Here is a 16,971-nt window from a genome sequence, read left to right as displayed (position 1 = left end):
ATTTGGCTTGCGAGGCCCCTAAGAGAAGCAAATTTCATCCGATCCGGCTGAAATTTGGTGCATGGTGTTAGTATATGGTCTCTAACAACCATGCAAAAATTGGTCCACATCGGTCCATAATTATATATAGCCCCCATATAAACCGATCCCCCGATTTGGCTTGCGAGGCCGCTAAGAGAAGCAAATTTCATCCGATCCGGCTGAAATTTTGTACGTGATGTTAGTATATGGTCTATAACAACCATGCAAAAATTGGTCCACATCGGTTCATAATTATATATAACCCCCATATAAACCGATCACCAGATTTGACCTCCGGAACCTATTGGAAGACCAAAATTCATCTGATTCAGTTGAAATTTGGTATGTGGTGTTAATATATGGCCTCAAACTCCCATGCAAAAATTGGTCCATATCGGTCCATAATTATATATAGGCCCCATATAAACCGATCCCCAGATTTGACCTCCAGAGCCCCTTGGAAGAGCAAAATACTTCCCATTCGGTTGAAATTTGGTACGTGATGTTAGTATATGGTATCCAACAACCATGCAGGAATAAGAAGTTTTAAGATACCACAACCCAAGTAATTCGATTGTGGATGACAGTCTTTCGTAGAAGTTTCTACGCAATCCATGGTGGTGGGTACATAAGATTCGGCCTGGCCGAACTTGCGGCCGTATATACTTGTTTTATTTTAATTTTACCTTTTGCCGGACGGGGATTCGAACAGCGGACCACACAGTTTGTAAGGATCAAAGAAGTAGCTGATCAATTGCCCAAGGAAAAATAAAATCTTAATTTTGTAATAACAAGCAACAACCACCAACTTAATTCAATATCGCTCCCTGTTAAATAGCGCTCCAAGCTACTAAACACATATATGTTTAAAGGCTATTTCTAAATTAATATATGTTTGCATCCAAGCATATTATATTTACAAACATTTTATGTCCCAGACATAATATGTTCTAACATATTAACATATATGTCCCAAACATGTTATGCTAGTTTATGAACATTATATGCTTGCACTCAAAAATATTGTGTTTAAAAATTTGTGTTCCAAACATATAATGTTTATAGCCAAACATATGAAAAACAGTCTTTTTCATCCGTGTGGTGGGTATAATAAAAGGCATTTTAGACCGATGGTGTTAAATGCTAGTAAGAAACTGTTCACGCCTAAATAAATTTATGTTTATATTATAAAATTATTTATGTATGTTTATACTCGACTCCACGTTCTTCTTTTGTTAGTTTTTGAATTCCTTCCAAATTTTAAAGTTTTGTACCAAAAACAGTTTTTTTTTTTACAAAATTGTTATTTTTGCAATAAAAAAAATAATATTTTATCCAAAAATCAGTCAATTTCGTTTATATCAAGCACTGTTAATGACTATAAATCTTTAATAACCCACATTTCGAAGTTTCATTATAAAAATTTAATATAGTATAAATATAAATGTGTAAATTAAAAAAAAAACAAGTATATACGGCCGCAAGTTCGGCCAGGCCGAATCTTATGTACCCACCACCATGGATTGCGTAGAAACTTCTACGAAAGACTGTCATCCACAATCGAATTACTTGGGTTGTGGTATCTTAAAACTTCTTATTCCTGCATGGTTGTTGGATACCATATACTAACATCACGTACCAAATTTCAACCGAATGGGAAGTATTTTGCTCTTCCAAGGGGCTCTGGAGGTCAAATCTGGGGATCGGTTTATATGGGGCCTATATAATTATGGACCGATATCGACCAATTTTTGCATGGGAGTTTGAGGCCATATATTAACACCACGTACCAAATTTCAACTGAATCAGATGAATTTTGGTCTTCCAAGAGGTTCCGGAGGTCAAATCTGGTGATCGGTTTATATGGGGGCTATATATAATTATGAACCGATGTATACCAATTTTTGCATGGTTGTTAGAGACCATATACTGACACCATGTACCAAATTTCAGCCGGATCGGATGAAATTTGCTTCTCTTAGGGGCCTCGCAAGCCAAATCGGGGTATCGGTTTATATGGGGGCTATATATAATTATGGACCGATGTGGACCAATTTTTGCATGGTTGTTCGAGACCATATACTAACACCATGCACCAAATTTCAGCCGGATCGGATGAAATTTGCTTCTCTTAGAGGCCTCGCAAGCCAAATCGGGTGATCGGTTTATATGGGGGCTATATATAATTATGGACCGATGTGGACCAATTTTTGCATGGTTGTTAGAGACCATATACTGACACCATGTACCAAATTTCAGCCGGATCGGATGAAATTTGCTTCTCTTAGGGGCCTCGCAAGCCAAATCGGGGGATCGGTTTATATGGGGGCTATATATAATTATGGACCGATGTAGACCAATTTTTGCATGGTTGTTAGAGACCATATACTAACACCATGTACCAAATTTCAGCCGGATCGGATGAAATTTGCTTCCCTTAGAGGCCTCGCAAGCCAAATTTTGGGGTCCGTTTATATGGGGGCTATACGTAAAAGTGGACCGATATGGCCCATTTTCAATACCATCCGACCTACATCAATAACAACTACTTGTGCCAAGTTTCAAGTCGATAGCTTGTTTCGTTCGGAAGTTAGCGTGATTTCAACAGACGGACGGACGGACGGACGGACGGACGGACGGACGGACGGACGGACATGCTCAGATCGACTCAGAATTTCACCACGACCCAGAATATATATACTTTATGGGGTCTTAGAGCAATATTTCGATGTGTTACAAACGGAATGACAAAGTTAATATACCCCCCATCCTATGGTGGTGGGTATAACAAGTATATACGGCCGCAAGTTCGGCCAGGCCGAATCTTATGTACCCACCACCATGGATTGCGTAGAAACTTCTACGAAAGACTGTCATCCACAATCGAATTACTTGGGTTGTGGTATCTTAAAACTTCTTATTCCTGCATGGTTGTTGGATACCATATACTAACATCACGTACCAAATTTCAACCGAATGGGAAGTATTTTGCTCTTCCAAGGGGCTCTGGAGGTCAAATCTGGGGATCGGTTTATATGGGGCCTATATAATTATGGACCGATATCGACCAATTTTTGCATGGGAGTTTGAGGCCATATATTAACACCACGTACCAAATTTCAACTGAATCAGATGAATTTTGGTCTTCCAAGAGGTTCCGGAGGTCAAATCTGGTGATCGGTTTATATGGGGGCTATATATAATTATGAACCGATGTATACCAATTTTTGCATGGTTGTTAGAGACCATATACTGACACCATGTACCAAATTTCAGCCGGATCGGATGAAATTTGCTTCTCTTAGGGGCCTCGCAAGCCAAATCGGGGTATCGGTTTATATGGGGGCTATATATAATTATGGACCGATGTGGACCAATTTTTGCATGGTTGTTCGAGACCATATACTAACACCATGCACCAAATTTCAGCCGGATCGGATGAAATTTGCTTCTCTTAGAGGCCTCGCAAGCCAAATCGGGTGATCGGTTTATATGGGGGCTATATATAATTATGGACCGATGTGGACCAATTTTTGCATGGTTGTTAGAGACCATATACTGACACCATGTACCAAATTTCAGCCGGATCGGATGAAATTTGCTTCTCTTAGGGGCCTCGCAAGCCAAATCGGGGGATCGGTTTATATGGGGGCTATATATAATTATGGACCGATGTAGACCAATTTTTGCATGGTTGTTAGAGACCATATACTAACACCATGTACCAAATTTCAGCCGGATCGGATGAAATTTGCTTCCCTTAGAGGCCTCGCAAGCCAAATTTTGGGGTCCGTTTATATGGGGGCTATACGTAAAAGTGGACCGATATGGCCCATTTTCAATACCATCCGACCTACATCAATAACAACTACTTGTGCCAAGTTTCAAGTCGATAGCTTGTTTCGTTCGGAAGTTAGCGTGATTTCAACAGACGGACGGACGGACGGACGGACGGACGGACATGCTCAGATCGACTCAGAATTTCACCACGACCCAGAATATATATACTTTATGGGGTCTTAGAGCAATATTTCGATGTGTTACAAACGGAATGACAAAGTTAATATACCCCCCATCCTATGGTGGTGGGTATAAAAAGTGATCGGTCGGAGCAGGGATTGAACCCACGGCAGACATGCTAACCACTGCTCCACGTGGCAAACAAATGTATGTTTCTGTTAAATAATGTTATGTTTGTATGGGCTCATGGGCGCTGCAAACTATGCTATATAAATGTAACTTATAACGATAATTATCTGCTGGTGACCATGACAGCTACGTAGCCCAGTGGATAGTGTGTTGGCTTACAAACTGTATGGTACTCGGTTCGATTCTCCGTGCAGGCGAAAGGTAAAATTTAAAAAAAAAATTATAAAAGTGAAAAATTAAGGGACTTGTAAGTTATATGAAAAAGATGATGTACAGTGGGAGAAAAGTTTTCTCCATAAGGAGTTAGCATAAAGGGCCCAAAGTTGAGTTATCTCTCCCAGCCAGACAATAATATATGTGCTTCCTGCAAAATATGTTTGGAATATATGTTAAAGAAACGATTTTTTTTTTGAGGGTGTAGAAATACAATTTTGTGAAAATCTTGTAGCAGAAACAACATTTTGTGAAAATTTTCTTTAGAAATAAAATTTTTTCACAAAATTTTTTATAGAAAAACAAGTATATACGGCAGTAAGTTCGGCCAGGCCGAATCTTATGTACCCTCCACCATGGATTGCGAAAGGCTGTCATTCACAATCGAATTACTTGGGTTGTGGTAATACTTAAAAATTCTTAGCATCATCTTCTAAATTGTAAGTTAGTCCATACGTGTTATATATTAGACAAAAAAGTTATGTATAGGTAAGTCTACAAATAATTACGAAACGATATGGACTTTTGCACGGTACGTAGAGAGCCAGAATTGAAATATGGGGTTCGCTTATATAGGGGCTATATACAATTATGAAATTGGTATGGACCAATTTTTGTGTGATTGGGTATCGATTTATCTGTGGGCTATATCTACACGCAAAGAAAAAAAAAAACGTTTGGAAAACGTGTACCGAACACGTTTTTCTTTTGTTAGAGTTTTTTGAATTGCTTCGAAAATTTTAAACTTTTATCACCAAAAAAATTCGTTTGTTACAAAATTTTTATTTTTTCAATAAAAAAAGTTATTTTTGAAACAACAGCACAGTCCATTTCGTTTATATCAAACACTGTTCTTTTCTGACTTTAGGTCTTTAATAAGACGCATTTTACAGTTCAAAATTTAATATACTACAATGTAGTGTTGAACATTTTTTCGGAATCTTCCGAACATATCTGGAATATATGTACAAAAAAAAAAAAAAACAAAACAAAAAATTTTGGTCGAAGCAGGGATCGAACCCACGACCCTTGGCATGCAAGTCGGACGTAACAACCACTGCTCCACGGTGCCAAACTAAATGTTTGTTTCTGTTTAATAAACTTTGTTTATTCGGTTCGTGGGCGCCGCTAGCTATGCTATATTAATATAACTTATATGGATATTTATCTATTGATGACCATAACAGGTACATAGCTCAGAGGTTAGTGTGTTGGCTTACAAAGTGCATGGTCCGCGGTTCGATTCTCCGTCCAGGCGAAAGGTAAAAAAATTTTAAAAATTTATAAAATCGTATAATTTCTTCTACATTGTTGGTATTACAGGAAAAGGTGTTAAGAACTAAAAATCCTCGTGGATGTGAGAAAGATGTGAGGGAAAATGCAATTAGCAAGAAATCAATATTTTTTTTTTGACGTTTGCCTTTATGAAATTGTTTTTACTTCCTGGAAAAGAATAAACGATTATCACTAAAGTATACACTTTTCTTCCAAATACACTTCCTTACAGCGAAAAGCAAATGAGAAACGAACTTTGTTTGTCTAAAATTTCGTTTGGGAGGAAAGAATTATTTTTTTGCGTGTAACTATAGACCGATATGGGCCCAGTTAGACATAGTTTTTAACAGCCATATACTAGCACAAAGTACTAAATTTCAATCAGATCCGATTAAATTTGCTCCTCCAAGAGGCTCCAAAACCAAATCTCAAAAACCAAATCTAAAATTTCGTTTGGGAGGAAAGAATTATTTTTTTGCGTGTAAGTATAGACCAATATGGGTCTAGTTAGACATAGTTTTTAACAGCCATATACTAGCACAAAGTACTAAATTTCAATAAGATCCGATGAAATTTGCTCCTGCAAGAGGCTCCAAAACCAAATCTCTGTATCGGTTTATATGGGGGATATATATAATTATGGACTGATATGGACCAATACCTGCATGGTTGTTAGAGACCATATACTAACACCACGTACTAAATTTCAATCAGATCGGATGAATATTGCTTCTCCAAAAGGCACCGGAGGTCAAATCTGGGGATTGGTTTATATGGGGGCTATATATAATTATAGATCGATATGGACCAATTCCTGCATGGTTATTGGATACCATATACTAACATCAACCCAATGGGATGAATTTTGCTCATCCAAGGGGCTCCAGAGGTCAAATCTTGGGATCGGTTTAAAAGGGGGTCTATATATAATTATGGGCCGATTTCGACCAATTTTTGGATGGGTCTTTGAGGCCATGTATTAACACCACGTACCAAATTCCAACTGAATCAGATGAATTTTGCTTCTCCACAAGGCACCGGAGGTCAAATCTGGGGATCGGTTTATATGGGGTCTATATATAATTATAGACCGATATGGACCAATTCCTGCATGGCTTTAAGAGACCACATACTAACATCACGTACCAAATTTCAACCCAATCGGATGAATTTTGCTCTTCCAAGGGGATCCAGAGGTCAAATCTGGGGATCGGTTTATATGCAGGCTATATAAAATTATGGACCGATTTCGACTAATTTTTGGATGGGTCTTTGAGGCCATGTATTAACACCATGTTCTAAATTTCAACCGGATCAGATGAATTTTGCTCATCCATGAGGCTCCGGAGGTCAAATCTGGGGATCGGTTTATATGGGGTCTATATATAATTATAGACCGATATGGACCAATTCCTGCATGGCTTTAAGAGACCACATACTAACATCACGTAACAAATTTCAACCCAATCGGATGAATTTTGCTCTTCCAAGGGGCCCCGGAGGTCAAATCTGGGGATCGGTTTATATGGGGGCTATATATAATTATGGACCGATGTGGACAAATTTTTGTATGGTTGTTAGAGACAATATACTAACACCACGTACTAAATTTCAACCGAATCGGATGAATTTTGCTCATCCATGAGGCTCCGGAGGTCAAATCTGGGGATCGGTTTATATGGGGGCTACATATAATTATGGACCGATTTCGACCAATTTTTGGATAGGTTTTTGAGGCCATGTATTAACACCATAAAGTAATGAAATAAAATTTTGACAAAATTTTCTATAGAAAAAAAAAATATTGACAAAATTTTCTATAGAAATAAAATTTTGACGAAATTTTCTATAGCAAGAAAAGTTTGACAAAATTGTTTATAAAAATAAAATTTTGACAAAATTTTCTATACAAATAAAATTTTAACAAAATTTTCTATTGATATAAAATTTTGACAAAATTTTCTATAGAAATAAAATTTTGATAAAAATTTTCTGTACCAAGAAAATTTTGACAAAAATTGTCTATATCAAGAAAAGTTTGAGCCACCGTGGTGCAATGGTTAGCATGCCCGCCTTGCATACACAAGGTCGTGGGTTCGATTCCTGCTTCGACCGAACACCAAAAAGTTTTTCAGCGGTGGATTATCCCATCTCAGTAATGCTGGTGACATTTCTGAGGGTTTCAAAGCTTCTCTAAGTGGCTTCACTGCAATGTGGAAAGCCGTACGGACTCGGCTATAAAAAGGAGGTTCCTTGTCATTGAGCTTAACATGGAATCGGGCAGCACTCAGTGATAAGAGAGAAGTTCACCAATGTGGTATCACAATGGACTGAATAGTCTATGTGAGCCTGATACATCGGGCTGCCACCTAACCTAACCTAACACCACGTACCAAATTTCAACTGAATTAGATGAATTTTTGATTTTGTGATTTTGACTAAATTTTCTAGAAAAATAACATTTTGACAAAATTTTCTAAAAATATAAAATTTTAACAAAATTTTCTATAGAAATAAAATTTGGCAAAATTTCCTCAAGAAATAAAATTTTGGCATCATTTGCTATAGAAATAAAATTTTGACGAAACTTTCTATAGAAATGAAATTGTGACAAAATTTTCCATAAAAATATCATTTTGACAAAATTTTCTAAAAATATAAAATTTTAACAAAATTTTCTTAGAAATAAAATTTTGTGAAAATTTTCTCCAGTAATATGATTTTGTGAAAATTTTCTATAGAAATAACATTTTGACAAAATTTCCTATAGAAATAAAATGTTGACAAAATTTCCTATAGAAATAAAATTTTGCAAAATTTTCTATAGAAATTAAATTTGAAAAAAAATCTCTGGGATTCTCTATAAAAATACAATATTGATAAAATTTTCTGTAGACATAAAATTATCTTCTATACAATTTTTTTCTATGCAAATAAATCCGTCGGCCTTGGAATCAGCTAAGGTTTCCCCTTTTATTGCAATAACTACAACAAACTATTCATTAATAATTGGAATATTTCATTTTGTGCGGAAGTTTAATAAGGCCTCTGAGTCAAGATTTAAATAGGCGAAATGATGAATAGAACTAAATCTAATGTGCATTTCCTTTCGTTTTATAGAACATCTTCTATGCGTAAGTGTGGGATGTAGATTCTATTGCTCCCAATGGAGTAGTCATCATAATTTTAATAGTCATAGTGTGTAGGCTTTATGACAGGACAGAGCTCAATCTTAGGTCACTGGCTGTCTTGGTTCTAAGTCATAGTAGCAATAGAAAAAAAAACAACGATTGCACTCTGTCGAGCTTTGTAATTTCCCCATAGATGAAAGATAATATCCGCCAATGGGTCCTAAGCTGCTGATTGTTCAGTAGCGCCGCTTAATAAGAGAAACAAGTGACGCCACCAACATGATTGCTACAGTTAATTATAAGGAAATAGATTTAAGTGTTAAATGTAGGTTAGGTTAGGTTAGGTGGCAGCCCGATGTATCAGGCTCACTTAGACTATTCAGTCCATTGTGATACCACAGTGGTGAACTTCTCTCTTATCACTGAGTGCTGCCCGATTCCATGTTAAGCTCAATGACAAGGGACCTCCTTTTTATAGCCGAGTCCGAACGGCTTTCCACATTGCAGTGAAACCACTTAGAGAAGCTTTGAAACCCTCAGAAATGTCACCAGCATTACTGAGGTGGGTAATCCACCGCTGAAAAACTTTTGGTGTTCGGTCGAAGCAGGAATCGAACCCACGACCTTATGTATGCAAGGCGGGCATGCTAACCATTGCACCACTAAATGTAAAACAAGCCCTAAATGTAAAACAAGCACTTGCGTCGAATAAACCGGTATAAACAACATTTAAATTTGTCCAGTTGTTAAAATCATGTCAGCTTCCGGAAGAATAAATATATGGCTCTAAAGCCATACATTTTTGACAAAATTTTCTATAGAAAAAACATTTTGACAAAATTTTCTATAGAAATAAAATTTTGACAAAATTTTCTTTAGAAATAAAATGTTGACAACATTTTCTATAGAAATAAAATGTTGACAATATTTTTTATAGAAATACAATTTTGACAAAATTTTCTAAGGAAATAACATTTTGACAAAATTTTCTATAGAAATAAAATTTTGACAAAATTTTCTAAGGAAATAACATTTTGACAAAAATTTCTATAGAAATAAAATTTTGACAAAATTTTCTAAGGAAATAACATTTTGACAAAATTTTTTATAGAAATAAAATTTTGACAAATTTTTCTTTAGAAATAAAATGTTGACAACATTTTCTATAGAAATAAAATTATGACAAAATTTCCTATAGAAATAAAATTTTGGCAAAATTTTCTATAGAAATAAGTTTTGACAAAATTTTCTATAGAAATAAAATTTTCAATGGAAATACAATTTTGGAAAAATGTTGTATAGAAATAAACTTTTGCAAAAATTTTGACAAAATTTTCTATAGAAATAAAATTTTGACAACATTTTCTATGTAATAAAATTTTGAAAAAATTGTCTATGAAAATAAAATTTTGACAAAATTTTCTATAGAAATAAAATGTTGACAAAATTGTCTATAAAAATAAAATTTTAACAAAATTTTCTATAAAAATAAAATTTTTACAAAAATTTCTATAGAAATAAAATTTTTACAAAATGTTCTATAAAAATAAAATTTTTACAAAAATTTCTCTAGAAATAAAATTTTTACAAAAATTTCTAGAGAAATAAAATTTTCACAAATTTGTCTATGAAAATAAAATTTTAACAAAATTTTCTATAGAAATAAAATTTTCAATGAAAATAAAATTTTGGCAAAATGTTGTATAGAAATAAAATTTTGACAACATTTTCTATGTAATAAAATTTTGAAACAATTGTCTATAGAAATAAAATTTTGTCAAAGTTTTCTATAGAAATACAATTTTGACAAAATTTTCTATAAAAATAAAATTTTGACAAAATATTCTATAAAAATAAAATTTTGACAAAATTTTCTATAAAAATAAAATTTTGACAACATTTTCTATAAAAATAAAACTTTTTCAAAAATTTCTATAGAAATAAAATTTTTACAAAATTTTCTATAGAAATAAAATTTTCCCAAAATTGTCTATGAAGATAAAATTTTGGCAAAATTTTCTACAGAAATAAATTTTGACATAATATTAAAAATAAAATTTTGACAAAATTTTCTATAAAAATAAAATTTTTACAAAAATTGCTATAGAAATAAAATGTTTACAAAATTTTCTATAGAAATAAAATTTTCACAAAATTGTCTATGAAAGTACAATTTTGACAAAATTTTCTATAGAAATAAAATTTTTACAAAATTTTCTATAGAAATAAAATTTTCATAAAATTGTCTATGAAAATAAAATTTTGACAAAATTTTCTATAGGAATAAAATTTTGACAAAATTTTCTAAAGAAATAAAATTATGTATTGTTGTTGTTTTTTATTTCAGCTTAAAACCATACATTGACTAAACTACAATTGTAGCTTAACCATCAGAGGAAAAGAATGTTTGTCAAATTTATTTGGGCAAAGCCCTATAGACTGCAAGATGGTTGGATGGACGCACGTTTCGGAATTACCACATTCCTCATCAGCATCCTCTACTTGCAGCAAAACTATCAACCAATTATCAGAATAAATTCAGGCAGTTTATTAAACCCAACAAAAACCACACTTGAACCCTCCGAAAAAAGGTTTTTACATTGATAGCCGGCTTATGCCGAAATAAATTCGAAGGGGCTTTGCCCAAATAAATTTGACAAGTAGAGGATGCTGATGAGGAATGTGGTAATTCCGAAACGTGCGTCCATCCAACCATCTTGCAGTCTATAGGGCTTTGCCCAAATAAATTTGACAAACATTCTTTTCCTCTGATGGTTAAGCTACAATTGTAGTTTAGTCAATGTATGGTTTTAAGCTGAAATAAAAAACAACAACAATGCTTAAAGAACAAAACCAACAATAACAAAACAAATGGAGAAATAAAATTATGACAAAATTTTCTATAGAAATAAAATTTTGAAACAAAATTCCTATAGAAATAACATTTTGATTTTCTATAAAAATAAAATACGACAAAATTGTCTATATAAATAAAATTGAAAAAAAAATATATAGAAATAACAATTTGGCAAAATTTTCTATAGAAATAACATTTTGACAAAATTTCCTATAGAAATAACATTTAGTCAAAATTTTCTATAGAAATAAAATGGTGGCAAATTTTTCCATGGAAATAATGTTTTGACAAAATTTTCTATAGAAATAAAATTTTCAATGGAAATAAAATTTTGACAAAATGTTGTATAGAAATAAACTTTTGCAAACATTTTCTATAGAAATAAATTTTTGCAAACATTTTGACAAAATTTTCTATAGAAATACAATTTTGAGAAAACTTTCTATAGAAATAAAATTTTGACAAAATTTTCTATAGAAATAAAATTTTGACAAAATTTTCTATAGAAATAAAATTTTGACAACATTTTCTATGTAATAAGATTTTGAAACAATTGTTTATAGAAATAAAATTTTGTCAAAGTTTTCTATAGAAATATAATTTTGACAAAAATTTTTTTTTAACAAAATTTTCTATAGATCTAAAATTTTTACAAAAATTTCTATAGAAATAAAATTTTTACAAAATTTTCTATAGAAATAAAATTTTCACAAAACTGTCTATGAAAATAAAATGTTGACAAAATTTTCTATAGAAATAACATTTTGACAAAATTTTCTTAAGAAATAAAGTTTTGACAAAATTTTCTATAAAAATAAAATTTTGACAAAATTTTCTATAGAAATAAAGTTTTGACAAAATTTTCTATGGAAATAAAATTTTGACAAAATTTCTATAGATATAAAATTTTCAATGGAAATAAAATTTTGGCAAAATGTTGAATAGAAATAAACTTTTGCAAAAATTTTCTATAGAAATGAACTTTTGCAAAAATTTTGACAAAATTTTCTATAAAAATAAAATGTTGACAAAATTTTCTATAAAAATAAAATTTTAAAAAAATTTCTATAGAAATAAAATTTTGAAACAAAATTCCTATAGAAATGACATTTTGACAAAATTTTCGATAGAAATAAAATTTTTAAACAAAATTCCTATAGAAATAACATTTTGACAAAATTTTCGATAGAAATAAAATTTTGACAAAATTTTTTATAGAAATAACATTTTGTCAAAATTTTCTATAGAAATAAAATTTTCAATGGAAATAAAATTTTGACAAAATTTTCTATAGAAATAAAATTTTCAATGGAAATAAAATTTTGGCAAAATGTTGTATAGAAATAAACTTTTGCAAATAATATATATTTTTCGGTGTAGACATAGGATTCAATGTTAATCATTAGGTTAGGTGGCAGCCCGATGTATCAGGCTCACTTAGACTATTCAGTCCATTGTGATACCACATTGGTGAACTTCTCTCTTATCAGTGAGTGCTGCTCGATTCCATGTTAAGCTCAATGACAAGGGACCTCCTTTTTATAACGAGTCCGAACGGCGTTCCACATTGCAGTGAAACCACTTAGAGAAGCTTTAAAACCCTCAGAAATGTCACCTGCATTACTGAGGTGGGAAAATCCACCGCTGCATGCTGCAGGCGGGCATGCTAACCATTGCACCACGGTGGCTCCAGTGGGTTCATGTCATTAGATGACATGAACCCACCTCATAATCAACTAAATAACGTCCGTTTTTTTTCCAGAGAATTAATCTCTCTTTTGGTCTTATCTTACTAAAAAATTTTAAATACAAAATCAGAGAATTAGTATTTGTGTTCCTCTCTCTTGCGCTCTTTGTGTTACTCAAAAATTATCATTACAGAATTTAATTTAAATTCCAATTAATTTCGTCATATATGTTTTTTTTTTTTTTTGTAGGCATAGATTTTAATGTGAATTTTTAGATGTTGTAGTATGATCCCTCCATATAAAAACAGATCTTATTTCAATAAAACTAAAAATATATCAGTTATCTCATTCGATAATTTATACTTCTCTCTTTAGCTCTTTATCTTATTCAAAAAATATTTTGCTGTATAGACATTAGATGATAAAAGGTGACTCCTCCATATAAACATCTCGTATGGCTTTATAGCTAAAACATTAATTTTCTCTTCGGAGAGTTATTATGTATCTCTCTCTCTCTCTCTCTTAAAAGCGTTTTTTCTTACTTGAAAAAATAGGCTGTTTATTTTGACTTACCCTCTCTTCTTCTCGTATCATTTCAGCTATTCCTGGTTTAATCTCCAAATCATCAGCTATCGACTGGACATGATGACTTGGCCCTTGAGCCATTGATGGACCTGAGGAAGACATTGAACGCATACCCATAGATGCTGCGCTAGCATTTAATTCCATTTGAGAGGCAGCTGCAGCACCCAACATAGCAGCCGCTTGGGCAGGACCCATAGCAAAACGATCACTACCACTAACCCCAGCCGAACCACTAATACTGGCTGGAGATGGTGTTAGAGGTCTACTTAAAATACTGGACGGGTGTGTTGAGGTTACCGAAGAGGCAGGTGATGATCGATGTGATTGTAAACCAGAGTCATGCCTCTGATGGCCGCCGCCGCCGCCGACGCCACCTCCACTGCCAACGGCCCCATGACCAGAGCTATGTTGCGAGTGCAGAGTTGAAGGCTGGTGAGTTTGTTGTTGATGTTGCTGTTGTTGCTGCTGCTGTTGCTGTTGCGATTGATGTGAGATCTGTAGACGTGGTGAAGTTGAAGACAAAAGCGATCCAGGTGTTCGCCTTTCCCCAACCAATTGACTTGGTGTGGGTGTAGGTGATGGTGAGGGAAAATCCAAATGTGTTATGGGTTCGAGTACATTTGCCGACGACGATGATCCTGACATAACAGGCATCGGTGGGGTAAACAACGAATCACCTCTCTCTCTTACTCTTTCTCTTTCGCGTTCTCGATTACGCTCTTGTTCGGCTCTCTCTGCTGCTATTAGGCTACCCAGAGGACTTTCGGGAGGATTAAAAATCGTATCTGCCGATGGCCATCTACGTTTGCGAATATTTCTTCCCATTATAGCCGTATGTTGTGAATGAGGTAGAGGTGATAGACGTAACTCAAGACCTCCAGTGGCTGGTGTTCGGCCAGGAGTAGTGCTAGTTTCCCTAGATCCTGTCAAATTTAAATCCCATGGTAGGCGAGTTTTTTCCATTTGTGCTGTAGTCAATAAATCCATTTGTGAGTCGCTACGCTGACATCCACTTGGCGATCGCTTACGATAGGGGGACGAGCTCTTTTTAGGCATTTTGGGAGAGGATACTCCCGAAACGTGTTGCGGTGGTGGTGGTGAGTAGTATTCCTTGTCGGGACTAGTATTGCGCTCCAATTTGGTACTAAGTTGGGCTGTCTCACTGGATCCCGTTATATTGCCCACATCGGCTAGACCACGTACCTTTAACATCTCAGCTATTCTCAATAGGGGTCCAATTTGATCTTGACTTACATTGATTTCACCTTTGTACATAAAGTCCACAATGGCTTTGAGCTCACGCCAATTGACATCACGCATTATTACGATGGGATGTTGGCAGGGTGTAGTCGAGAACAGGGTCTGGAAGTAGGGCGAACAAGCCGAAAGTACCATTTTATGGGCCTTTATGGAACGTCCATCACATGCCAAGGTAACATCGACAAATGCTTCACTTTGCAACAGCTGATCAAAGACACTGGTCAAATTGCTCTGATAGTTATTCCAACGTAGGCAAAATTGTTGAGATCCCCCGTGAGTGGAACCCGCCGAGGATCTTTCCGAATGTGGTGAATAGGCCGAAGCATTAGCTTCGGCTGGCATAGACGATTGGGGATCGGAGGCAAGATCACTTATATAGGCAGGAGGAGAATTCTCTTCATCATTCTCATCATCTTTTTTATGATCCCTAGAACTTGTTGCCGATCTGGAGGACGATGGCCGTGAGGTCCTTTGTTGGGGGGATGAGTGTTGTTTGGCCATAGCTTTGGCCGAGGCTTCCAAAAGGTCACGGTATGCTGCAACATTATCGGAACTGGTGGCGGGTTGATTGCTATTATTATTGCTATTACTGGGGTTAGTGCTCTGAGCACTATCCTGTTGATGATGTAGGGGACTTTTGGAATCCATTATGGAACCAGCCATAGGCTAATTTTTGTTGTTGTTTTTTTTTTAGGGAAATTTTCATCAAATTCTAAAAACAAAGATCACATGGTCTTACAATGAATTGTTTTCCCATTACACACACACACAATCTCAAACATATACAATTCTCACTATTGTTGTATCTCTTTTTGGTTGATGCTACCACCGATTTTCACGATTCACTTTAACGAATATGTTTGCTTTTTTGTTTTGTGTTACCCGGAGACCCGAAGATTTTTCTCTTTGTTTTGATTTTTAAACTCGCATGAGTTTTTTTGGCGCGCGTAAAAAACCCCGACAATTTAGTTAGGAGCACACACGCACACATATGACAAGCAAAACAAAAAAGCGCCAACACTCAAATTTGTTCTCTCGTTTTATTTTTTGTGCTTATTTTGTTTATGGTTGAAAGCCCCTATACGCACTACCATGTGCAAAGATAAATTCTGCTGTTGTTGCTGCGTCGTCGTGTCTGTTTGTTGTGTCGACTTATCTCTTTAGCTCTGCTTTGGGATGAGTAGATCGCTAAAATATCCCGTAATTCATGGGTGGTTTGAGTATGAGAGCCGAACAACATACTCCTTGTGGGTGGTGAATAGTTTGCCGGTTACCCCTACATCTCCATACCCAAACATCTCATTTTAACCCCCACACACACACCACACTTAATGGCCTTATTGTTGTTTTGTTGCTTGCCTGCTTACAACATTACCCCACCAGTAATTCTAATATGTATGTGTGAGTATGAGTGCGCGCGCCATAACTATGACCAAACATTCAAAAACACCAATGACGACCAATATGATGATGATGATAATGGTGATGGATAGATGAATGGCTGAATGTATAATCTGTGCAAATATTTCGTTTGTCTACTAGAACACTTTTCTTTTTTGTGGCTATGTGAAAAATTTCCACCTTATCGTGTCTCTTGGTCTCGTCACAATCGTCGTCGTCGTCGTCGTAATACCTCGTTCGTTGTCTCGTATGTGTTAAACGCAAAAAGTCTTCTCAGCACGACCGTCTGATTTAGACTGAAACTGTTTCGCACATTTTAATACGGAAAACTCAAAACAAACTTAAAACTGTATGTTGTAGTTGTTGGATAGATGTGGCACAAACAAACACA

At 34.6% G+C, this 16,971-nt stretch overlaps 1 protein-coding gene across 1 annotated transcript in view; it reads right to left on the bottom strand.

Moving 5' to 3' along the window:
* Positions 1-15,858, bottom strand: part of bab1 (bric a brac 1) — a 330,224-nt gene extending 314,366 nt beyond the window's left edge. The window contains exon 1 of the mRNA XM_075305137.1: positions 13,908-15,858. Within this exon, the coding sequence (XP_075161252.1) occupies positions 13,908-15,842 (1,935 nt within the window). The 5' untranslated portion in view covers positions 15,843-15,858. The remainder of the gene's footprint in view (positions 1-13,907) is intronic.
* Between the last annotated feature and the right edge of the window lie 1,113 nt (positions 15,859-16,971).

This window comes from Haematobia irritans, chromosome 4 (assembly GCF_050003625.1).
Source record: "Haematobia irritans isolate KBUSLIRL chromosome 4, ASM5000362v1, whole genome shotgun sequence".
Lineage (NCBI taxonomy): Eukaryota > Metazoa > Arthropoda > Insecta > Diptera > Muscidae > Haematobia > Haematobia irritans.
This window is presented reverse-complemented; position numbering and strand designations above follow the sequence as displayed.